Source organism: Festucalex cinctus, chromosome 5 (assembly GCF_051991245.1).
Source record: "Festucalex cinctus isolate MCC-2025b chromosome 5, RoL_Fcin_1.0, whole genome shotgun sequence".
NCBI lineage: Eukaryota > Metazoa > Chordata > Actinopteri > Syngnathiformes > Syngnathidae > Festucalex > Festucalex cinctus.
This window is the reverse complement of record NC_135415.1, coordinates 28,629,306-28,656,074: the sequence shown is the minus strand read 5'-3', so window position 1 is coordinate 28,656,074 and position 26,769 is coordinate 28,629,306. Positions and strand designations below refer to the sequence as shown.

The window sequence follows — 26,769 nt, the reverse complement described above, 5'->3', positions numbered from 1 at the left end:
CAATATGTACTTTTCAACAAAATGAAGAATTTTCATTTCTTGGGGAAAAAAAGCAGCTATTTTCAAGAAAGGGAACAGTACTGTGATTTATGGCATGCCAAATTGTACATGTGGCGCGCTGTGGCCTAAACCGAATATTTTTCATAAATACTGCCTACTATTTAGATAGAAAAAGGAGCTCTTGCAGCAGGTGTGGGCAATTAATTTTCCAAAGGGCCCATGTCAGCAATTGGAACGGTTAACGGGGGCTACGCCAACAAGCTAACCTTAACGGTGTTCCGTACTAGTTTAATGCATTTATGAGCATTTACTTGTCATGTTTTAATAAGCTGCTACTTGTGTAATGTGTAGATGAAATCATTAGATATGCATGGACAGACAGACAGACAGATTTAAGATGAGACTATGTTGCTAACATAGGTGCACTGTTAGCATTGTTGCGAGTTCTTTTTTTTTTTTTTTTAGTGGCAAAAGGGGTCAAAGTGTCTCTAAATAGATCAAACGTTGCTACTAAGTGTGCAATATTAAGGAAAATGCGTAGTAGCTTTTGCTCGTTTACCCACATGTGCACGCATCAAAATAAATCTGTAAATGAATAAATAAATAAATATTTGACCTTTTATTTTGACTTCAATATCAGTACAGGGACTGATCAGAGACTGTGGACAGACCAGAAGTGGCCTGTGACACACCCCTACCTTTCCCAAGTTTGTCTCAGAGCATTCATATATATATATTTTTTTATATATAGCTATTGGCACATCATTAATTAAGTGTAACAGAAAACCATACACTGTGACATTGTGGACAGTGTGTACTCATATTTAGAGATTATTGTAACAATGTACAGGAGAACCTCAAAGGTCAAACAGTCAATTGACTTGACTAAACTGTGTTTAGTCAAGTCAAACTATTTCATAGTGGCACTTTGCATCCTGCAATTTTTCTGTATGCAACCCTTCGAGGAAGCATTTGTACACTCCTGGTATAAGATTTTCCAATATTGGAATTATTGATGGGGTACTATTTTGGACCAATCCTCGAATTATTTCAACAATGTAACATCGCGTACTGTGATGGTCGCCATTGTAAATAACAACTGGTTCTGAATGGATCTAGTTGATTCATAAAAGTTAAATCAATAAAAAAAGTCACCAGAGAAAAGGAAGACTAACTATGGAACATTCACTTATTGTTATTAATGTTTATTTAGGAAGATTGACGATATGTGGTACATGTACTACTAATCCTCCACCCACCACACTGTGGTGACCCTGAGGCCATAACTTTTGTGGGATACCAACAGACACACCTGTGGCTCTCGTGTGAAAATTCACGATATGGTTGCAAATAGGAGGTGCTGTATTTATCTAGCGTCTCCACATTGAAGCTAAATATATGTGTGACTATGCCTTTGATGCCAGTAGAAAACCTGTAAGAAACCAAAGAGAAGGACTCATATTTGAGATGCCGCTGTGATAAAAGGATGTGTACTGCTGAAACGGATGGAAGAATACAAAAACAAAGAGAGAGTCGAGGTCAGTTTTTTTTAGAGACACAATAAACAGGTGACTGCACAACATGTCCTCTTTGTCTCTGCGTAGAGGGATGTTTATTTTGAAATTGGAAAAAAGCTACACTGATTTCAAATCAGGAGAACAGTGTCTCTTCTACGGTCATGGTGACCCAGGATCGCCTACTTCAGTGCTACAGTGTTAGCCACGGCCCACGAAGCACGGACAGCATAATGACGATGTCATCTCCGCTTCTTATTTTCTACCGTCGATTAAGATATTATTTTCATATCACTACTTCTGTATTTCCGGTGGGTGGCGCACATGCACGCGAGATGGCTGCGCATGCAAGTGCTTTCTGTACTCAAAAGACCGAGATTCCTTGTCGATAGAGCATGCATTGAAAACTCAAACATTGCAAATATTCCGGTTTTGAAAAGGTTATGACTGACTGTAAACTGACTGAAATGACAAAGATCTAAGAAGGCGTTTTATATTTAAGTAATAAAATTTACCGTATTTTTATATTTTCAAACTTTTTCCATATATAAGGCGCTACAGTAGAGGCTGGGGTTACGTTATGCATCCACTAGATGGTGCTGTGCTAAAGGGAATGTCAACAAAAAAAGTCAGATAGGTCAGTCAAACTTTATTAATAGATTACAAATCAGCTTTCTGACCACTCCATTCACTCCCAAAATGAATAAACAGCTGTTTTATTATTTTCTCTGAGGTAAAGTATTAGTATTAGCTAGCGATCCAAGATGGCGGGATCTTCTGCCGATCGTGCAGGGTCACCGATAGCGTCTTGACAGCGAGACCTGTTGCGGTTCAATATTGATCCATATATAAGGCGCACTGGATGGTCATCTTTTGAAAAAAAAAATTGAAGGCTCTTGGGTGCGCCTTATAGTGCGGAAAATACGGTACTTAAAATTTACTATATTCTCTATGAGAAGCATTATATTCATGTTCACTGCAGCAAAAAATGTAATTCTATACAGATGTCTCTCATATTTTCCTTAAAAATAAAAGAAAAAAAGCCAGCAGCTATGAAGGATTTTTCAACTGGACAGAAAAGGCTCATTTAAAAGATAAGAAAGCTCATTTTCATATGAACAGAAACCAGAAGCCGCCTGAAGGTTGGAAATCAGTCGCATGACGTTTTGGGGAAACGGTCAAAAGCAGGAAATAATGCATCTTCGTCAAAGGGCAAATTGTTGCGAACACCGAATGGTGGAGTCTGAGAGGCAAGCAAGGGGATCCACATTTCTTCTTTGTTGTCTGAAAAGGTCTACTTCTGACCTTAGACTTTGTGATCTGCCTCGAGCCTTGCAGCACAGCTCCCTGTCTGCTATAAATATATACAGCCGCTGCTTATAGCTTCCAACCGCCCAGCCACTCACACACCAAACTATGATTAAAGGACTATTTTAAGGAGAGCTTTGAAGCAGTAACAAACACTGAATGGGAAGCAGAAACAGACAAGAGGGAGAGACACAGGGTAGGACAGTGCCCACGAGACTCAAGACAAACACACATGCAAGCGCCGACAAACCCTCATCTAAGAGGATACCCGCTTGAAAACAAAACTCACCCAAAAATGTAATAAAAATAAATATATACACGCACGCGCTCAGGGATGTAAGTCGGCTCTCTGCTGCCGAGTTCACAAGAGCGTCAGGTGGAAGACAGAATGAGCGCATGAGAAGAAAAACTGGCAAAGCTCGTCATATTCCGACTTCGACTGACTGGAATTGCACAAGACCGACAGTCTCGTGATCGGAATCAAGGTTATTTGTGTAAAATGCGGAGAATCAATCAACTCTGATGCGAGCCTTATTTTCTTCTAGTAATGGTTCTCCATATTTTTAATAATACTTAATAGCCGCAGCATTTCTCAAAATGTGCATTTCCTTTAACTCATTCACTCCCAGCCATTTTCACAGAAGCAATCCCGTTCGCTCCCGGCTGTTTTACTGGATTTTGACTGATTTTGCAAGGCCCACGGAATATTTTGTAATTTTTGTATGCTCTGGCATAAAAAAAACAAAAAAAAAACACAACAACGTATAAATACGTCTTTGGGGACACTTAGAACATTAAAAAAAAACGTATTTATACGTTATTGGGAGCAATGAGTTAACTGTATAGAGATGTTCTCTCAGTGCTTTTCAAAAATAACAAATTCCTTCAGTTTCCATGAAAATGCTTCTGACAGTGCTCACGTTATCAACCAATTTCTGTGAACATTTGAATTCTGCTTTAATGGTGGATTAAGGGCCTCAACTCACCTCCTGAGGTATACCATCAACTAGTGCAAGAAGACTGTATAGAATGAATCAAAGCTGACAGCATCCCTTTTCCATAAATGGATACATAAACCTCAGGAGAAAATGTGTGCATTTGATGTCTATTTAAATACACTATATATTCTCAAGAGAAAGGTTTAATCCAATTTGTGATCGATTAAGCGTTGTGTGCCAAGACTTTTGCTCATTTATTACATGTGCATCAGTGTGTGAAATTCACATACAGTATGCTTAATTTACTTTCACTCTTGCCCCCGGCGTGTACTCCTCTCACTCCTTTAAGGCTGCATAGAATGGACTACGCTGTTTCCGCACATAAGGCCCAATAGCGTTAAATCGGGGTATCAGTAAAACCCTTTTAACACCGCTACGAGGAAGTGCTTTTGCATAAGAGCAGCCTGGAGTGGCATTTTCACTTTAATCCGCGTGCCCACTTGGTCACACATCAGCTCTTCCGGAGTCAGTGTGACAACAGTGCACACTCCAGGTCGTGACATCTGGTCCGGGCTGTTAATCTCCACCGACCAATCAGCTCAGTTGAGTGACACTCAACGCAAGATAGAGAAGCAGTGATGAATTTCCCCCTTCCTTCTTTCTTTCCTCCTCCCACATCTGTCCTGCCAGTCACGCACAACCTTGCGCCGCCTCCTCTGCATTGCTCTCAACTACTCATTACTGTAATTGGAGGCTTTGAGAAGATATGGAAGAGGCAGAATGCAAGAAAAAGGTTGGGAGAGAAAGAGAGGGAGGACGGGGTGGAGAGAGAGAGAGACAAAGAGTTCTCTTGAGGTCAAAGGCCTGGCCCTTTTCCACAGCCAGGCCATTTGTCTCTCCCAGCATTCTTAAATCATTTTTTGTTTGTTTTTGTTCTTTCATTAATAAAAGGCGTACGCATATTGGTTTTGGCTTTCCTTTACAAATTGCTGGGTTCATTTATTGCATCAAAGGGGCTCAATTTTGAAACGCATTCACATTTCTTGGGGCTCCCTTTCTTCTCATCATCCTTCTTTGCTTTCTTTGCCTCTGTTCTGTGTTTAACCTCAGCTGCCGTATTTTGGCATAATTTTGGCTTACTGGTCTTTGTCAGCGGGCTTGACTATGCTCTGTAATTGTTAGTGCGTGCGTGCGTGCGTATGTGTGTCTCCGAACAACAACAGGAGTCTGAGGGACATGAAGAGAAAAAAAAAATAATATTCAGACACATAAACAGGCTTTACTTGACCTAGGAAAGTTGACTTAAAGTTTAGACGTCAGGCTGATTTACTGCAGGTGCACTTGGACAATATTGCTTGCAAGCTTCGACGTAGTAAAAGTATCGAAACGTAAGTCTCCCGTGTCACCCGAGTCCGCTGATTTAATGCTCATCTGAAAGCATCAAAATGCAGTTCAATCACAAGGGTCCTGCAACAGCCGTAATAAAGACAACATCTGCGGTCACAATGCTAAAATCCAGACACGGAAATAAACTGTGGGTGTGTCTGTTGAGTCCAGAAGCATTTAGCTGTCTTCTGGACAAAAAAGTAATGCACTGTAATTAGTAGAACATTTGAGTTATGTTTGGGGTTACTCAGCATTTCGGCCACGTTTGCAGACTCATTTATGGCAGGACTCTTTTATTTGCCATGCAGCACGGTTTACATAGGCACTTGGAGTCCAATTACAATGAAATACGGCTTTTTCAACGATTTCTTATGAAAATCTTGGCAGGTCATTTTGTGTTTCGCCTTGATATGTGTTGACTCGATAGAATGGGCGGCGGGAATTAAGAGGACTATCAATTTTCTGACTACCAATCAGAACGTTATGATACGATAAAATGCACACAGCGCTCACACATTATACACTATTAGTAAAAAACAAAACAAAACAACAACATATAATATGATAGAAGAATGAATATATTGCTGGTGTCTGGACAAAACCTTGTACCGTATTTTCCGCATTATAAGGCGCACCTTCAATGAATGACATATTTTCAAACTTTTTCCATATATAAGGCGCTACAGTAGAGGCTGGGGTTACGTTATGCATCCATTAGATGGTGCTGCGCTAAAGGGAATGTCAACAAAACAGTCAGATAGGTCAGTCAAACTTGATTAATAGATTACAAACCAGCTTTCTGACAACTTCATTCACTCCCAAATTGAATAAACAGCTGTTTTATTATTTTCTATGAGGTAAATAAATAAACACAAAAATGCTCTTTTAGTTTAAGATACACAATTTTGAAGTATTTCCAAACCGGTGAAGTTTTGGTGAAAAACTGCTGCAAGCTAGCGCCAGTTACAGGCAAGGAGGACTCACTTAACGTCTTCCCCCTTCGCCATCACTCGCTTGTACTCGTCTGCGTCACAAGTACTCGAGTACTTGGAAAAAGGCTGGTATCGGCCCGATACCGATACCTGGTATCGGTAGTCGCCCATCCCTACTATTTGATCATTAATTATATTAAACCAGTGGTGTCAAAGTCCGGTTCTTGAGGGGTTGAGTCCTGCATGTTTTCGAGGTTTCCCCACATTCAACACAGGTGATTCATATTTAAGCTCATCAGCAAGCTCTGCTGGAGCCTGATAATGATCCTGATCCTTGAATCAGGTGTCGAGGACGGGCTCTTGACACGTGTATTAAACCTTAAAAAAAATTTCACCTGCTGGTTGTGGCTGCTGTTTTTTTTCTTATAATATTTAGGTTGTTTTTTTTTTTCCCTGCTTGAGCTGTGCCACGACATTTCATTCTGTATACTTTATATATTTGAATACCAATTAAATAATTCTAAAATCTGAACTACATTTCTAAGTAGTAATCGCATCAAATGCATGAATTTTGTCTCTATAATGTGATTTTATCACCATTTCAAATGTCAAAATTTGACTTTTAAAGAGTGGGGGGAAAAAATGAACGGCAGATTGCGTGGCAACAGGACCCTCACAGAGGATGTTTATTTTCTTGTTCTGCATCCGCATGTATTCCTTGTGTAATTGCAGGGAGGGGTGATGAGCGTTGGTAGGAAGGTAGGAAGGGGTGGAGGGGAAATATCTCTACATCAATCTCTGCTTCGACTTCACTATCACCCTCCCAACACACACAAACACATAAAAACAGACATACGTCCCTTCTGCTCTGCCCAAGAGCTCCAAATCCTTCATAGTGCCAGCCTAAGCAGTACACACATATAAAGAAAGGATGATTAGACAGCTGCATACACACATTGAATGTGTTTTGCATGTCTGTGCAGCGATGTATCCTTCAATAGATAAGACACCCAGATAGAGGTTTTTGTCCTTTTAAGGCAGTGAGTGACTGACCCGTCTCCCTCTCTTGCTCTACCTGTCTCACTTTCATGCTCTTTTGCCATTATATTTCCACTCCATTCGCCATCTGGATCGCCCCCCCCCCCCCCCCCCCCCCACCCGCTTCTTTTTCTGCAGCTTTGTTTTTCCATTTCATCTCGCTTCTTTCTCCTTCATCCATATCAGTCATTTACCCCAGTATTGAGCCTGAAAATCTCATTTTTCTTTAACCGAGTGGAGAAATCTCTCAATGAGTAAGATAATCCTACTTGTTTCCAATATAAATCAATTTGTGCCGAGAATCCTCCTGCACTCAAGTGTCGAATCACGTAGGGTAGGCAATACGAGGTGACGTGATCTGCCTCCTCTCAGGTTTCAGGACTCAAGGCTGCACCAGAAGTAATGGGAGCTACAATACCTTCTAATTTCACCCACTTATTTTTCAGAGGTAGGCAAGTGGGGAGGACAGGAAGGAAAGGAGGGAGAGAGAGTGCCAAAGAATTACTTGCATCTATCACTGCAGATCCCCTTTGGTGTACCGCTGGAATCGGTGAGTGCTAACCAAGATTTAAAAGTCACCCAAATCTTTCGTCTGCAGGGTGTCTAGGCTCCGCCTTAGAGATAAGTGAGAAACTTGTCATCCAGGAGAGGCTCAGAGAGTTAGAGCCGCTGCTGCTCTGCATTGAGAGGAACCAGATGAGGTGGCTCGGGAATATACCGTATCTTCCGCACTATAAGGCGCACCTAAGAGCCTTCAATTTTTTCAAAAGCTGACCATGCGCCTTATATATGGATCAATATTGAGCCGCAACAGGTCTCGCTGTCAAGACGCTATCGGTGACCCTGCACGATCGGTGACGCGCATGCGCAGAAGATGCCGCCATCTTGGATCGCTAGCTAATACGAATACTTTACCTCAGAGAAAATAATAAAACAGCTGTTTATTCATTTTGGGAGTGAATGGAATTGTCAGAAAGCTGGTTTGTAATCTATTAATAAAGTTGGATTGACCTATCTGATTGTTTTGTTGACATTCCCTTTATATATATATATATATATATATATATGTATATATGTATATATATGTGTTGTGGCGAACGCTTACAAGACTGCAGGTCAACATATTTATTCAGTTTACACCTTTTTTACATATTAAATAATGCTTAATTTGCAATTTTCTTTGTAGACTGTATTGTATATGCTAATATTTTGTATTTTAAGAAAAAAAATGAATTCATAATATGTATGCATGTATGCATTTGGTACAGATCTGCAGGTTGGGGACGAATGTGTGTGTGGATGTGTGAAATGTTATGATGTTCTGTTCAACTTGGGTTTGCGTTCTGCATTATGAAACAAGAAAAACCAATAAATATATTGAAAAAAAAATCATGAATTGCTTGTTGAATTATACATTTGAAAAGGACCTTGGAAAAAAAATAATAGCAGATTAAATCACAATATTGAGGGGGGGGGGGGGGGGGGGACCCCTTGAAACTGAATTATTTTACAAAATCGTTCAGCTCTAGAATATGTACAAAAAAAGCTTTTGAACTACCCCCCCGACCACAACAAGTGTGTCATTCTCCTGGAGAATTGAGCATATCTGAGCTCTCTGTGAAAACGTCACAGGAGCATTTCAGGTCCATTCAATAACGATACAAGGCAACACGTGTGGGGAACGATAAAAGGCGAGAGAGAGAAACCTAAAAGAGATACATAAGATAAAAGCTACGATAGATGATACTGAGAGGTTAGAAAATAGTATTTGCTAAATCCCCAAGTAAAAGAATGCTGCACTTTCCTTTGATGGATTAAAACAGGCACCATTTCTAAGCCCGCCTGCAACAATTGGCATTGTTCAGTGAAGAAAGCCCGGGCATGGCTGCAGTGGAAGGCAGAGATAAAGAGTGCAAATGCAGTTTAGCACCGGGATTAGATTGGCGTAATTTTTATTTGGCTTAGGGTCAACATCAGAGTCTTAAAATAAATCTGACATCAGCCATTTCTGATAATGGAGAAGTCTCTTTGGCTTTCCAGACAGAATTCATTTTCTCGTTCTCCACGAACATTGTTTGTTTGTGACACACCGCTTAATCAGTGAATCAATCAGAGGTAGGAAACACTTCAACATCGTGCTGAGTGACACGAATGAAATAGACAGAGAGTGGTGAGCGTACCTTGCAGACCCTACTAACACGCATGCTTATCGGGAAACAACATACCACCACCCGTCTTATTTTATTGCACCACAATCATCATAGTGCAATTGTCAAGGGAAAGACGATGTGTCTTTGCCCTCGCTGCTGTTGCTATCGAAACAAAAAGGAGGAAACGGCAATAAGAATGGAGAGACGGTGGATATAAAGTCCCACATATGTTTTCATGACGATAAAGAAGCCTTTTCCCAATTTTGTCAGGTTTGAAGATAGTGCTCATGTGTCCAACCCCGCCAACCTCACGATACAATACGTATCACGATACAGGGGTCACGATACGATACGTATCGCGATACATAAGTATCCTAATACTTGTCCTTCAAGGCGATACATATTCCGATATATTACATTAATTTACTTGTATTTTATAATAACAGTCATATGTATATGTAAAGGATATGTTTGTTATGCTGACTGACAAAAATATTTTTTCTTCTGGTTTACCACCAAGCGGCATGCCTGTTCTAAATGTGTACGCACTGCAGAGCAAGGAGCAGCTTTCAAAGACACACCAGGAATATTTATTAATAGGCATGAGCCGATATGAGCAAAAATATCAAAGTATTAAAATTACAGCTCTAAAATGTGCTTATTTGAAATATTTAGGGAAATAAAAACAGCATTTTTTTGTCCTGTGACACATTCTATTTCGTTTCTAAACATAACGTATGAAAATTGGTACATTAAGAAAGGTGCCATGTTGAGTTGATAAGTAAATAAATGTTGATATTCTTCCTCTGATTTCATTTTTCTTATCAAGACAGTGTCCAATCACTGGTGAGCTATTTTTTGCATTAATTGAAGGCAATTAACTTCAAAGACGCTGCAGATTTTTTATTTTTTTACAAATTCAATGCAAGCTGCAAAGGCAAACGTTAGCTGCCTATTTAAAGTTAACGAGCAATATCGATTCTGACGCCTGCGTATCGATAACGTGTATTGTAATGGGGCCCGCAACGATATATTGCCGTATCGATTTTTTGAGCACACCCCTAGGAAATACAGAGTCATTTTGCCGTGCTACTCCAAAGAGAGATTTTTGGATATTGTGTACGTTTCAATACTCCTTAAAGTCTAACACAGTCTCAGTATCGCACAGCTCACTTACCCTGGTAGCGCACAGTCTTGCGTGGGATTGGGTTCCAGTTAAGTCCCAGAGACTTTTCACATCCAAATAGGGACAACAGGAGCAAGACCTTCACCAAGGCCATTTCGATGATGTAAACTCCCATTTGGTGGAAATGGTGCGAGTGATGGATTGAGACCTCACTCAGATGATCAAGACGGACTCAGGAGAGCAGGCAGGCTCCTGGCAACCTGCCGAAAGGAGGGAAAAAAACAAAACAAAAAACAGCACGTCAGCTTGAGCAAGGCAAAAATTCACTCTCTTTAGTATCTCAGTTGTGTATTAGAAACTATTTTGACAGAACTTGCACATTTATCAGCAAGGCATTGTATTTTATAAGACTTGAGAGGTCATAAAAAACACCCATTTTTCATCACAGTTGTTATTATAAGTGTTGCAGATGAACTAGAACAGGGGTGTCCAAACTTTTTCATTCGAGGGCCACATACAGAAAATCAGAAGGACGCAAGGGCCACATAATGTTATGAAGAGAAATTGTGTTTCGTCCTAAAAATTGTACAAATGATTTATTTGTGCTTTTGCATATTTAGAAAAATGCTACAGTCTATAAACCAATTTATTTGCAATATGGCAGTCAGGTTATTATAGTTTTGGAATTTTACATTTTAGTTTTTATTTTGTTTTGAGTTTCGTTTTTTAAATTGATTTAGTTTTAATTAGTTTTCAGGGTGGTTCTGTTAGTTTTAGTTCTTTAATAAATTCTTAGTTTTAGTCTTAGCTTTAGTTTTTTTAATGTGTATTACTTGTGTGCAATATTTAAAAAACACCATAGGCTTATATGGGCCGGTTTATATCGAAATAAATCTACTAAAAATCACATTTAAAATCATCCCCAAAGGCTCTTGCATTCAATTAATTACCAAAGACAAAAATGAAGGACATTTTTGCTACAATTATAGTTTTATTTTAGTTAGTTTTATAAACATAAAATGTAGTTTCAGTTATTTTCTTTTTTAAAAAGCATCTTCGCTTTTATTTTATTTCATTAACAAAATTGTTTTTTGAATTTGAGTTTTTTCGTTAGTTTTAGTTAACTAAAATAACCTTTAATAGCACCTGTGTTTTTTGACACCTTCCCTTCTTACTTTGACCATCTCCAAACATTTTTGTTTTTATTTGATTTGAACTGAGTCAAATGCCATTTTTAGCACATGTCGAGGGCCACTAAAAAATGGGCGGCGGGCCGCAAATGGCCCCCGGGCCGTAGTTTGGTCACCACTGATTTAGAGTCTTCAATGAACCTTTTTGAAATGATGGCAGAAGACGGACTATTTGGAAAAAAACACATAACCAGACAGTCACCATGTTGACATAAAAATCACAAGATTGTAAAAGATAAATTAGTTTAAGCCAAAAACGCCACAGATTCCAAATTTGTGCCTGCGCAAGTGTCCACCAACAATAACAAACAACACAGTTTATTGACCTTTGGCTGAAGGTTTGCGGAGGAAAGTTTTGTGTCCCTCCTTTACTCTCATTGATAATAAAAGCTATTGCCACTCAAAAAGCTGTGAAACTGCTTATCACCGCACTCTTGTTGAGCCAATTCAGCAGCAGTATATTAAACGGAGGCTATGTTATCAAAGTTAATTGTGCTGGCAATGCCTCAGACGCCAATGTGTCGGGAAATGAATGTTGAGGCAAGGACGATCCAATGGCAGTACGCTGTAAATGAACAGCTTTATACCTAATGAACGTGTCAAGTGTACAGCTACAGTGTGGCATGAGACGCCAATGACAGGAGTCCCAATGGCATAATGGTTGTCATGAAATAAATTGAGAAAGTTAAGCGCAATAAAACTCAAGAAAGAAAAATGGATCAGCTTTGAACAGGGAAATTGTTGTCATTGGTTTTTGTGGAAACCTTCTATTTACATTGTTTTAATGACTCTCATCTTTCTTAACTCATTTGCTCCCAATAACGTGTAAATACGTTTTTTTTATGTTTTAAGTGTCCCAAAGACGTATTTATACGTTTTTTTATGCTAAAGCATACAGAAAGCTTTGGCGCAGCCTCTCAACTGAAAACGGTTGCAGAAGTGGTAGTTATTACACGAACGGCCAGCAGGTGGCAGCAGAGCAAAGGAGATCAATCAGAGCCATCTAGAAAAAAAAGCTAAATTACTGATAATTTTAAATAGATTTGTGAAAACTGATGAAACTTAGCTCTCTTCTAATGCTAATTGCTGCAAAACGGAAACAGATAGAAACATACTTTTTTTTCCTGATGAAAGAAGACACCTTAATCTTTCTTTTGATAGGCTCCATGCTTTTATAGAAATTAAACACAATATTCTGTGGGCCTTGCAAAATCAGTCAAAATTCAGTAAAATAGCCGGCAGTGAACGGGATTGCTTCTGTGAAAATGGCTGCCAGTGAATGAGTTAAGAGTAAAATGTGACAAACAGTAACATCTTCAAACATTTGACAAGGCTTACTTGTTGCCCTTACTGTATATTGTAGTAGCTTGAACGTCAAGATTCAAATTTACAAACATCCTAACACAATGTATTGAAATGTTATCAATATGAAATCAGTGCTGATCTTCAAAAAAAAAGAAGACTTTTAGAGTCAAATGTGTAAAATATTGTCACAGTTTTGACATGGAGATTGTTTCTTGGATAGCACTTCTGCACTGGTAGATTTTGAGTAAGTAGGACATTTCTGGAGAGAGATGACACTCTTTAATTGAAAATGTAATTTCCAATACAATGGGTACCCACAACTAACCAAGGCTGTTATCCCCAAAGCCCAGACACATAAATCCAAACACAATGTAGTTTAAGAGGGGCCATAATATCTTTGTTGATGAATGATCATGCTCCAATGATAAACACAATTTGAGCAAAACAATTCATCGATCACCAAACACATGATGATGCCTCCCTCCACCCAGCGGAAAAAGTGACTCTCTATTAACGATCCGTGATTGAATGCAGCGAGCTCTCTCGGACACGCCATTCTTTCACGAGGGTTTGTAAAAGTAGACCGGCTGGCTAAGTACGCCTGTGGCAATGAGACTCAGTGAAATTCCCGAATTGAATTATTAGGAGGTGGGACCCAAAACCACGATAAATGGCATCAATATAAGATCTTCCCTGCAGAGGGGCGTTTTAAGTTGTGACTTGACTCATTTTAACACATCCTTAAACACAATGACACCATCTGTCAGTTTCCAATTCGGTATCTGTCGCATTTTGAGCACGATGGGTTTCAATAATGTAAGCTGTGGAGACGGTTTATATTGACCTTTCACAACCAGCATAAAATGTCAAACTGTTACTAACTGAATGCAAAGCACTTTAACTGTTTACGTACCACATTTGTGAAGTGCTCTCTCTCTTCACTCACTCATGCAAATCATGGTTAAAAAAAAAAAAAAAAAGAGGGAGGGGCGACACTTCGCACTCTACAACGAAACACACCCACCCTCCAACTGCGGTGAAACTTACTTGTAGTCCGTTCTTGTCAATCAAGCTGTGGGCCACTTGGGAGGATGCAACGTGGCTCCAAATGTGCTATTAACTTGCAAAAACGTGAGTCAGCTTACAGAAAACGGCTGCTTGTCTAGCGCTATAAATGCCATCACTTTGGCGTTCATGGCTTTAGCCTTGTTGCTGCCTTGCTGGTTTGTTAGCTTAGCGCCGTTAGCTGCTGCTGCTGCTCGCTCATTCACGTTCGTTCAAAACGGCTCTGCCATGATGACGGATTTTCAGGTGAGCAAAAGCCTTCTTTCCCCCGCTTAGAATCCTTGTTGAAAATGTTTTGATCTTCTGCCATGGAGAAGAAAAAACACCACACTGGTGAGGAGGACATGTTGATTGCTATGTGGTAGTCTACTACAGTAGTGTGGGGCAGCTGTTTTTTTTGTTTTTTTGAGATGGCCGGTCTCCAAGAACGAGAGGCGTGATTAATGATGTAATCAGCGCGACGTGGTCTACATACATTAATAAATATATCGGACCTTTTTATCGGCTAAAATATACATCCTTAAGTAAAACTATTTGTGACATGTTATATTTAGCTACGACTCGGAATTTTCTTGCGGGGAAAATATATATATATATATCGGGATATATATCGTATATCGATATTAAGACAAGATATATCGGGATATGAGTTTTGGTCCATATTGCCCAGCCCAACTATCTAGCCTACCACAGGCACAGTATACGACATTACCTTCCTAGGAAACAAATGTGGCTGATGGGCTTCATTGGTGGTGCTGGTAAATGCAATTCGAAGACGTGTATGTGTGCTGTGTGTGTCTGCGTGCTCTCGTGTGTGCAAATTGAAACCAAATGACTGTTATTGATTCCATGTTCCCGAAGAAAATAAGAGGGTAAACCCCAGCGCATGCCCCCACTCCAGATCAGATGACGGTGATGTGCCGTTAAATGACCATTCTCAAATGCTACATTTGTGTGAAATCGGCTAGTCTCGCAATGCGCACTGCCGGCTTTATTGGATCGATGCTGGAGGCCTCGGCGGCCAACGCTTGAGTGAGCCAAAAAGACATTGAGATGGAGGTTGGGAAGTTGGAGGGAGGGTTGAATAGATAAAAAAAAAAAAATGAGATGAAAAGTGGGCGAGCAAAAATCACACATTTGGATACGTTGCTAGAGGAATTTTCACTCTTTCGATAACTATGCAAAGGGGTAACAGAGTGAAGTGGGCATCCTGAAGGCTGGATTAAGTGAAGAGGCAGTTGAAAAAGACTGAAGCAGAGGATGGGGAGAAGGTTTTGGCAGAAGGCCCAGTGGAGATTCTTCCTGCTTTTATGTTAAAATAAGGGTTGAAGCATTCAGCAGCTTAACGATAAATAATCACATAATTTCAGAATACAGAAGTTATATTAAGTGTTGCAAATTTGTCGAAAGTTGTAATTATTCTGGTGGGCGTGCAATAGTAAAATTAAATAAATAAATAAATTATACTTTGGCACATACTACGTATAATTTTAAGGACACATTTTGTGTCCGATTCTGTACAATAAGGAAACAACAAAATTCCTAAGTGCTTTTGTGTAAACAGGAACCAATTTATCCATCCATCCATCCATCCATCCATCCATTTTCTTGACCGCTTATTCTTCACAAGGGTCGCGGAGGGTGCTGGAGCCTATCTCAGCTGGCGTTGGGCAGTAGGCGGGGGACACCCTGGACTGGTTGCCAGCCAATCGCAGGGCAACACAGAGACGAACAACCATCCACGCTCACAAGCACACCTAGGGACAATTCGGGACGCCCAATTAACCTGCCAAGTATGTCTTTTGGAATGTGGGAGTAGACCGGAGTACCCGGAGAAGACCCACGCAGGCACGGGGAGAACATGCAAACTGGACTCGAACCCGAGTCCTCAGTACTGGGGAGGCGGACGTGCTAACCAGTCAGCCACCATGCCGCCCGGAACCAATTGAATGAGATTTTAAAATGAAGCACAAGACTCTGCAAACTTCTACAGTATATTCTCTTTACATAGAAAATGATCTATTAAATTAATTACGCCTATTCAAATATAACAGCCTGAGATCTTTATTTTTGGAGTGTGAAGATCAACGTTTAGCCTTACAGGCTAACAAACGAATAGACAAACACACTTAGGTACTCCAAAGTGTATAATGGGCTACACTTCTAATTATAATAATGCTTTCTGTTGATGCTGCTCAGTGCAGAAGGGGAATAATATATGACGATTTAAAAAAAAAACAAAAAAAAACAAAAACGTATTTTAACAAGCGTCTGTCTCAGTTTTATTGACTACTTTTATCTCAATACCAAATTACCGACGTACTACTAAAATTGCATCATCTGTCATTTAGTCGCAACTACAGAACTTAAACACATCATTTATTCTTAGAATCAAGCCTCCTCTATTGATCTGTCGTGCCGCTATACTGCTAATGACATCCAACGTCCCATATCTCTGTCGCCTCGACGAGGTCCTGTAGTGTCACCTCATTCAAATCATCTTTTGGAGGCTGGCGCTGTTGAGGCTGGTTTAGCTAATGAACTGCGACACGGCAGCCTAAATAATATCAGTCACCACTCCACAATAAGAGAGCTCATTAAAACAACTACAGAAATAGGACACATGGTCTGATTGGGTTTCTGAGCCCGTGTGTGTGTGTGTGTTGCTTGTGCTTGCACACATACACACATGTACTTGAGGTATGATGACTCCCTCAAGGGAAAAGCAAAGTGGGGGAGTTGTTGGGGGGGGTTTCAACTTCATTCCTCAAGTGTCCTTTTTCTTTGTCAGTGTGTGTCTGTTTTACACTGCCCTCTACCTCACCTTTATTTTATCCATGTGTTTTCCTGACAGCCGTTTCCTTCCCCTCCTCCTCCTCCAACACACTCCCGGCTGATTGCCCAGCCAATGTCTGACTTTTAACCCCTGACCTCTGACCTTTCTGTGGGTTGTCGCGCTGGTTTATACCTGACTAACGCACAGCATTAAATGTCCATTAAGACATGACTGCGAATACATAGGCAAACGTACACACGCGCATAAACACACGTACAGGCACGCACACGCACACACTTAAACGGCAACTCCCACCCTCTTCCTTCCTCTCTCGCCGCCTCCCTGCAAAACAAACACTTCATCTAGCATCAGCTCTCTTCCTTCCTCAGTTCCTGCTACCCCTTCCGCTCCCAGGCAGACATCTTTCACTGATTTTCCAACATTAAAATGCACTAGGGATGGGCGAGTACCAATACAAGGTTATCAGTATCGAGGCGATACCAGGCCAGCCTGTTTTCAATGTATCGGGTACCTACGACAGCAACCGATGTCAGTCACCAATGAGGCGCCCTCTTGCGTTTGTTTTACCATCAAGAACTAAACGGCATGCACGGCTGACAGAACGTCGCCCTGTCAATCCTCTCATATGCTTAACTCATTTACTCCCAATAACGTATAAATACGTGTTTTTTTTTTAATGTTCTAAGTGTCCCAAATACATATTTATACGTTTTTTTGGGTTGTTTTTTTTAATGCTAGAGCATACAGAAGGCTTTGATGCAGCCTCTCAACTGCAAAGAACGGTTGCAGAAATGGTAGTTATTACACACACGGCCAGCAGGTGGCAGCAGAGCAAAGGAAATCAACCAGGGCCATCTAGAAAAAAAACTAAATTACTTTGAATTTTAAATAGATTTGTGAAAACTGATGAATCTTAGCTCTCTTCTAATGTTAATTGCTGCAAAACGGAAACAGATAAAAACATACTTTTTTTTCCTGATAAAAGAGGAGACTTTAATCTTTCTTTTGATAGGTTCCATGCTTTTATAGCAATAGAGCACAATATTCTGTTGGCCTTGCAAAATCAGTCAAAATTCAGTAAAACAGCCGGGAGCGAACAGGACTGCTTCTGTGAAAATGGCTGGGAGTGAATGAGTTAATAATATGCTATGTCTGTAAGTATATGTATGTTTATAAATTTTATAGTAATGCTTAGAGTACATTTTAAGTGTGTTGCTACAAAGGCACGGAATTATTTCTGGTTTTATGATTTACCGTGTTTTTAAAAAGTCAAGGTTTCAATAACTGCTGATACTGGCTGTCACTGGTAATGAGTTCTTCCTTGCTTTTTTTTGAGGGGACTTCTAAGCAGGGCACAACATAATTGGCTGCTTGCAGAGTTGAGTAAACGAGCTGCCTCTTAAGGCCGAGATACACCAATCCGACGTCGGGAGTCGGACAGCGTCGGGCCGACTGATCAGTGTATAAATTACTGTCGTAAATTCGGATCGAGTTGGAGGGGGAGGGGGGGGGGGCATTTTCATGGAAAGCCCGGACCGTTTTTTTTTTTTTTTTTTTTTCCTCACTCATTTTGCGCATTGTCACTCTGCTGTACAAATGCGGGGGCATTTGAACATACAATGTCTGTCTCCTCCATGACCGGGCGGGTGTCACATGACTACAGGGAATGCGCAAAAAGGGTTTCCATTAGACTTTTGCGAAATACTACTATTTGGACACGTCTCAAAAAACACCTCATGAGACCGCAAAAACTTTTTTTGCGATATTTGAGTTTTTTTGTTTTTTTTTTTTAATCTAGCATTTCCATTACCAGCTTGCTTTTGCGCAACTTGCCTTTTGCGCAAAACTGAGGGCAATGTAAACGCACCTACAGCGGCTGCAGTTACGCTTTAGACTAAAGGTGGCAGTTGCGAGTAAAAAAGTAACCAACTCCACAATTATGCATTAACAAAGACTACAATTTAAGGAGTTGATCCTAAATTCAGAGTTAGTTGTTTGTGTTTTGTTTTGGACTTAAAATTCTCAATTGCAGATTCACAATTCTGCCTTCAATAAGGTATAAACGAAAGGTGTTTCTTTAAAATATGTCATTGGTTTAAGTAATTTTATGTATCAAAAGTACTAGTAATGGTTACTTGGTATCGGTCAGAGTATTACTTGTATACTGTGCATCCTGAAAATGCATTCACGCAAATGCAAACAAGAGCAAACTTACAAAGACTTTCTGGCAACATAAAACCGGTTGGATTAAAAAATTTCACATTTTGTGACCTAGAACTATACAACTATACAATGCACCTCCCACCATCTATCGAGCAATGCACCCATGAATCCTAAAGCTGCAAACTTTTAACAGCGGGCCACTTGAAAAAGTCAAAACAACATCAAAGATAATAGTCACCATGAGTATGGAAATCAGCATAGCACATTCTCAAATCTGCAAACAAAACGTGCAAATGAAGAAGCAAATCATACTGTTGCAATTTGCAATTAAAAAAACGAAATGAATGAAAACCTGTGAAACTAATGAGAAATATGCTCATGCATTCAGCAGATGTCACCAAAACATTCATAACAAGAAAAAACTCTTGCTGACTGAAGAGCAGATTCAGACACCTGTTTTTTTATGCAGCAGAGATCTTCAGGATATGTCGCTCAAAACACAATCTCGTAAAGAATGATTCATTGCCTTATGGTAATTTGTGACCCGAGTTCATCCTCAGCTTCATTTTTATGACTCTGACGGTTGCAACTGTTATCTGCAAATTTCAAAATGCACCGAAGAAGCCTAGAGAGTCGTCGCAAAATGATTTAAACAATTAGGAAGATTTTTTATTTTTTTGTCCCAGCTGAAATATTTGGATCACAGCTCAGCTTTTAGAACACACTGAACTTTCGCAACATCCAAAAGTGATTTCGATCCCAGCATCCACACATTCTGCCTGTCAGGTTTAGCTGTATGTCTGGAATATTAATGCAGAAGTGTACAGTTGAGTCAGCTGATCTGGGTTCAACTCCAGAACAAAAAGGCTTTGGATTCTGAGCTAAAAAAAATAAAAAATAAAATATCACGTAACAGACCTCTGCAAAATTGATGATGTGAGATGTGAAGTGAGAAATGTCAACACGGACTTCATTACTCTTTCTGACTTCTATGCAGTACTGAGGGAAACCACCACGTGATTTATTTAGTTTAGAGCTTTTACTCAAACGTAGGTAAAGGAAAGGCAACGCTGATGAGAGCTCATGCTTTGTTCGTTTTCCACGTTCAGAAAAAAAAAAGACGCAAAATGACGACCGGTACTCATCGTAACACGTTGATGTTAACTTTGAGGATGGAGCGTGGGTGAATACTACCAAATGCTATTGCTAACAGTGCTAGCATTTAGCAACAGTAACAGATAACGCACATACGTAGCCAGCAAACTGGCTGAGAATACCGTAATAGAAAGTAATAAACTTACTCATTGTAGACGATGGCGAACGTCAAAGAACGACAAAACGATCTAATTGATAGACGTGGTCTACTCGACGACGACGCGACCTATGTGTATGATGTAACTTTTTAATGTTTGTAAAGTGTATGTTAATTTCAAAGACCACTTGAATCTTGGAAATGTTTGTGTGTTATGTTTGTGGACCCTCGGAAATCTGCTTCTTCCGACCATTTGTTGATTATTGGTTAATAATAATAATAATAATGGAAATACATGAACGAACGCAGCCCGAAGCCGGCTGGGATAGGCTCCAGCACCCCCACAGCCCTTGTGAGGAATAAGCGGTTAAGAAAATGGATGGATGGATGGATGGATGGATGGATGGATGGATGGATGGATGGATGGATGGATGGATAGATGAACGAACGCATTGAATGATCAATTAATTTGCTGCTATGAATTCCGGAACCGTTTAATAAAATAAAGCATCTTGACAGGCGTTTTTATTTTCAAATTTGGTTTGACATCGTTTCCATTGTGAATCCCGTGATTACTGAGGGAACTTGAAAGCAGCATCATTGAAACTACAGAAGGCGGAAAATATAAAATATTGTAAATAAATTCTTGTGTAGTAAAAAAAAAGAAAAAAAAAAAGAATGTATGCATGTTTTAATTACAATTTAGAAAAAAAAGAATTATGAGACACTGCATTCCTTATCACTGCCTTTATTTTGCGTGTGATTAACAGGAAGCATGAGATAGCCTAAAATAATATTAGAAAATCATAAATATCAATACATATCTGTGAACACAGGTGCAGACTAAAGCCGTTCAAATCCAACCAGAATATTATGGCACTTAGTGTACCGTGAGAGATCATGAGATCATTAGGGGACACAATTTGTCATGAAGTTGTTATGTATTCTTTGTTCATATTCCTATGCCAGGGTGAGGTATAATGACAGGCAGCAATATGATTCCATGTTGACGATGGATGGATGGATGGATGGATGGTGTGTAGCCAACTGGTCAGCTATTCACCGAGTCATCACATATGAATGAAATCTCAGAAATGTTTGAAATGAAATTATCAGCGAGGCACCCATCAATGTAATTTGCATACAATTAATGATTTTCCAAACAGCACAGAAGCACCCACCCATTCAAATGCTTTGCAAGTAAATGCCGCCAGGTTTCAATTAAAGGATAACTTGTATTCACTTGCCATTCTAATTACGTCAAAGTGAGGCAAACCCTACCCCCGCCTTTGAAGACAACCCATTTCTACTTGATGAATGTCAAAGAACATATCCTATGGGAGTGCATGGTGCTGCAGTTACTGTCTCCCGACAAGCAGCTTTTATGGTTCCCCCTGGAGAAACTCTGCAGGCCTTCCAAGGATCCCCTCCTTTCATCCCTTTCTGTGGCTGATGCTTGCACGGACATTCGCTCCCCCCCCCCCCTCGCCGCCTTGTCTATGTCATGGTCGGCTGGTCAGGCGTGGCCGGCTTATGATTCTTTGATCACCTCTCTGATCTCCTCCATCATTGCCAGGGGCACCATCTGATTACAGATGAAATGGATCTGATTTGGGCTCTGACCACAGGCCAAACACCTGCTCAGGCCTGACGATGTGATAAAAAGGGATGTACAGGCGGGATGAAACCAGTGAGGCTGACTGTTCCTATAAACGGACAGTAGGCCATCTGTGTTTGCGATATTGAAGTACATCTTATTTACAATCTATGCTGCGGTGAAGAGATAGTGCACTTTATATCACGTTCAAAAATAAAACCTTCATACGTCACTGCAAATATGAATCCATTTATAAAAGTGAGTTTGATCGGTGAAGGTTTTCTTCGGTTATTAAAGTTTAATATCATATATGGTGCAAAAAATGGTGGTGGACAATTTACTTCCAAAATGTAATCTATTTCATATTATTTGCTACTTACAATTGATAGCTAGCTATCTTGCTAGCTAGCTAGATAGATTTATAGATAGTCAGACAGACAAAAGGCCCATTCCCCCTCCATCCACAAGGAGGCAGTGTTGCTGTCTCCATTGAACAGCTTCTCTGTAAAAAAAAAAAAAAAAAAGTTGAAAATGGAAAACAAGACTGTATCTGATCCTCTATTGTGTTCTTAGTTGACATAAATAAGTTGGGAAACAAAATGGTCCCCTAGTTTGTTACCCTCAAGCTTATGCTGCCTTGACAGGAAGACATTCTTCTTCTATTGTTAAATTTCTTCTTCTACACCACTAAAGAGGCATTTGCGAATGGTTTGTGAATGAGACACAATGTTTTTGCTGTATTTTTAACGTTGGTCTCAATGATATAAATAATACAAAAATAAATAAAACCTTTTTAGTTTTGGCCGTTAGAGATGTAATGGACTGCTATCTCATTTACACTTAGTGATTAATTTTGGCTCATGGTTCCAATATCATCATTTTCATCATATTGTGCGTTACAGGACTCAGTAACTGTAATAATTATTACAAAATTATAATGAGTAACTCGTTATATTACTTTGTTACTGCTTAAATGTAATTATTTGTTTTGCAAATGCAAGTAAACGTGTTACATGATGGAGAAAGTGAATTCACACAGCATATGTCATGGAAATGTTTACTGAAGCATTCAGCGGCTCGAAATCATAAACGTGATTTATCCACAGGGCTTAAGTGAGCTCTGTCGATAAATGAAAGATTTGCTAGGATTTTACTTTTGTGAATCATGCAATTTAGAGGCAGCTATAATTAAGAAGTCCACCTTCTGAGCACTGTGGCTGACTTTTTTCAGCTGTTTTTTGTGGTTTTATTTATTTATTATTTAGTTATATGCTTTCAATTTTTCTTTTACTGTGTTCATGTTTTTAGTGCCTTATAAATACATTTGAGTTGAGTTTATGATTAAGCACGAGTCATCATCAGTCATGACAGAGTCCGAGCCCCGAAATTGTCAGTCCAAAATGGTCGCGAATGCGGCTGGTGTTTGGCCGCGTTTTATTTTCCGAGCCGACGAGTGAAAATTACGTCAAAGTGTGAAACTATTTTAGCGTGTTTGTGCAGCGCGGGTCACTGTGGCGACTGTTTCGAGCTAAAACCTCAGAACTGTGTCTGATTAGTGCGCCGTACGCTCTCCACCTAACACTTAAAAGCAGACAGGCAATGTGAGCAATTAGCTCGTGAACATAAAGAGTCACAAATTTCCCTCCGGAGTTTGCAAGAAGCAGACGAGAGTAAAGAGGAGAGTGGATAATTGTCTTGGATTCCTTAGAGTGACAGGAACTCAAATCCAAGAGAATGCTACTGCCGATCTGCGTCTGCCGGATGGGTAACAAGACAGCTGTTTACTAACTTTATGAGGCGATGGTACTGTGTGTCACTGTTATGTGCTCAGTGGTTCTGCGCCACTTCAAATGGCCCGGAAAATCAATTAATGCAAGTTTAACAAACTTCAATCAATGAGAGGCATTCTTTTCCCCTCGTTTCAGTTTGAGTGAAGACATTTTAGTGTTCATGGACACCTTTAATCAATGGATCTCATCTATTCTGCTGGAGGTCCATTTTCTCCAATCACTGCGGCAACTAATCTCACTCAGAGTATCTCCCAGGTCTCTCTGCTGGAAAGTGCTGATCGGGATCTTATAGAAGCCTCTCTCTTGTGCGGAGATTGAACAATATTGCTTTAAAAGTAAGTGCACCATCAAGCTGCCTCCCTTGTTAATACACAACTTGTAAAAAAAAAAGCAAAATGCCACCTCAGCATGTGATATGTGCAGTGTTCTATATCAGGGATATGTGTTCGTACCTCCGTAATCGTTTTAGCACTGAGTTGTGCCTTCTCAACTTTTTATATTGACCACCGAAGCTGAACAGAAACACAACCCCGCCAGCTTGAAGGTTTTGTATATAAAAAAAAAGAGTCAGGTTCACTTAACTGTATATTGATCTATAGCAGGGGTGTCCAAACTTTTTAATTTGAGGGCCACATGCAGAAAATCAGAAGGACGCAAGGGCCACATAATGTTATGAATTTAGTCAGTTTTAATTAGTTTTCAGGGTGGTTCTGTTATTTATTTTTTTACATTAGTTTTAGTTCTTTAATAAATGCTTAGTTTTAGTTGAGTTAGTTTCAGTATTAGTTTTAGTTTTTTGTTTTTTTTTAACTCATTAGCTCCCAAAAACGTGTAAATACGTCATATTTTAAATGTTTTAAGTGTCCCAAAGACGTATTTATACGTTTTTTGTTGTTTTGTTTTGTTTTTTATGCCAGAGCATAGAGAAGGCTTTGATGCAGTCTCTCTACTGTAGAAAATGGTTGAGTGGCAGCAGGGTATAAGAGATCAACCAGGCCATGTTAAAACAAGCTGATTTCCCCACAGTCCTAAGCAGAATTGTGAAAAAAACGACGAAACAGGTATGTTCTATTGCTAATTGCTGCACAGCAGAAACAGATAGGAATATACTTTTTTTTTCCCTGATAAAAGAAGAGACTCTAATCTCTCTTTTGGTATGTTCCATATTTTTATAGCAATAGAACATAATATTACGCGGGCCTTGAAAAATCAGTCAAAATCCATGAAAACACTTAAGTGAAAATGGTTGGGAGTGAATGAGTTAATGTGTATTACTTGTGCGCAATATTAAAAAAACACCATGGGCGCAACGTCATTATTCCAGTATCCCCAAAGGCTCATATATTAAATTAATTACCAAAGACTAAAACAAATGACATTTTTGCTATAATTATAGTTAGTTTTATTTTAGTTAGTTTTGTAAACATAAAATGTAGTTTCAGTTATTTTTCTTTTTTTAAAAAGCATCTTCGTTTTTATTGTATTTCTTGAATGAAATTGTTGTTTTGAATTTTCGTTTTTTTTTTGTTAGTTTTAGTGAACTAAAATAAACTTTAATAGCACCTGTGTTTTTCGACACACTCCCTTCTTACTTTGACCATCTCCAAACATTTTTGTTTTGTTTTTATTTGAACTGAGTCAAATGCCATTTTTAGCATATGTCGCGGGCCACTGAAAAAATGGATGGCGGGCCGCAAATGGCCCCCGGGCCATAGTTTGGACACCACTGATCTCTAGTCAATGTCAGTAGATATTTACAAAAAGATGATAATACAATGCAAAAGAAATGTGTAAAAATAAATCGTCCCATGTCCCTGACACAGTATGTGTCCGCTTGTCGTCCCTTTTCTCAGCTCGACCTTGTGTTTGACAGTCCGGCCACGTTGTTGATGAGCACACGTGAGTGCAAGTGAGAGGAGGTAACGCCCCCGTGCACTCAAACTGCCAGCGCAAGTGTAGGCCCCAGGGATGTTGGGCTGGAGGAGCGTTCTGCCATCGACATCAATGCGCTTGTATCTATAGGCCAGATGTGTTTGTGTAAGTCGTTGCTTCTGATGCGATTAAAGGTCATTCAACCGTATGCGATGCAATACTATCATTACTAGGGGTGTGAATTGCCTAGTACCTGACGATTCGATTTGTATCACGATTCATAGGTCACGATTCGATTCGATACCGATTAATCCTGAAACGAATTTAGAAGTCGATTGTTGTTGTTGTTTTTTTTATTCAAATTTAGAAAATACTAATCAGTAAACTTGTACAGTGTAAGATTTATATGAAATGTATTATTTATTTATCTGAAATCTTATACAGGTTGTAATCGGTTTCATGTTTGAACAGCATTGAAATAAAATATTAAAAGTTTAATGTTCCATTAATATCTTTTATGCTTAAGGTGTGAACCCTAAGATGTTTTGGTGACTATTTTTCCATCAAAAAATGGATGTTTAAAAATCGATTCGGCCGCCTATTGAATCGATACGAGAATTGCGCGATGTAATATCGCGATATATTGCCGAATCAAATTTTTTTTGACACCCCTAATCATTACTGTATCTCTAAAATTGATTTTATAAAGGTAGGTTAAACTAAAACCCTCTGGGGTGATATTGTTTTATTATTGTTTATTTGTTGTTGTTGTTGTATTTATCAAAAAAACAAAAAAAACAAAAAAAACAAATGTACAACGGAAAAAATCGGGAGTAAATGGTTTTGTAATACATTTCAGAGTCAACTTTTAACCGATTATTCAATTTGATTACGGTATATACTAATTGAGTCTAAAAATAAAGATGTTAAAAGTTGCAGTGGACATTTTATTTAATGTATTGCATCTGTAGAAATGTAATTATTTTCCATTGCATCCAAAAACCAAGAGCACCATCTAGAGGAGTCACAAAATATCAATATAAAAATAAAGTGCTTCATGAAGCGTCATTTTCCCATCACCCGACAGCCCGATTTTAACGTTGTCCCAATATGTTGGTCGTGTTAGTGAATGTTACAAGCGGCTCCTAACGCACCAGCGCGCAAACGAAATTACTCCCTCCAGGCCAGGTTCAGACAAACAAACAAGGAAATTCTCTCTACATTGTATTTTAGCCCTCACCGAATCGTATTTTCTACTGTATGTTTTGGTGCTGTCATCAGCACTGAATTATATAAACTGTTGTATTGATGCCTGAAGGCAGCTGAAATATTATCTTAATATGAAA

At 39.4% G+C, this 26,769-nt stretch overlaps 1 protein-coding gene across 2 annotated transcripts in view; it reads right to left on the bottom strand.

The window, feature by feature from the left end:
• sema4c (sema domain, immunoglobulin domain (Ig), transmembrane domain (TM) and short cytoplasmic domain, (semaphorin) 4C) overlaps nt 1-26,769 on the bottom strand; it is a 104,819-nt gene that overhangs the window by 28,723 nt on the left and 49,327 nt on the right. For both annotated transcript variants that reach the window (XM_077522751.1, XM_077522752.1), the window contains one exon: nt 10,444-10,652. In XM_077522751.1, the coding sequence (XP_077378877.1) occupies nt 10,444-10,567 (124 nt within the window). In that variant the 5' untranslated portion in view covers nt 10,568-10,652. The remainder of the gene's footprint in view (nt 1-10,443; nt 10,653-26,769) is intronic.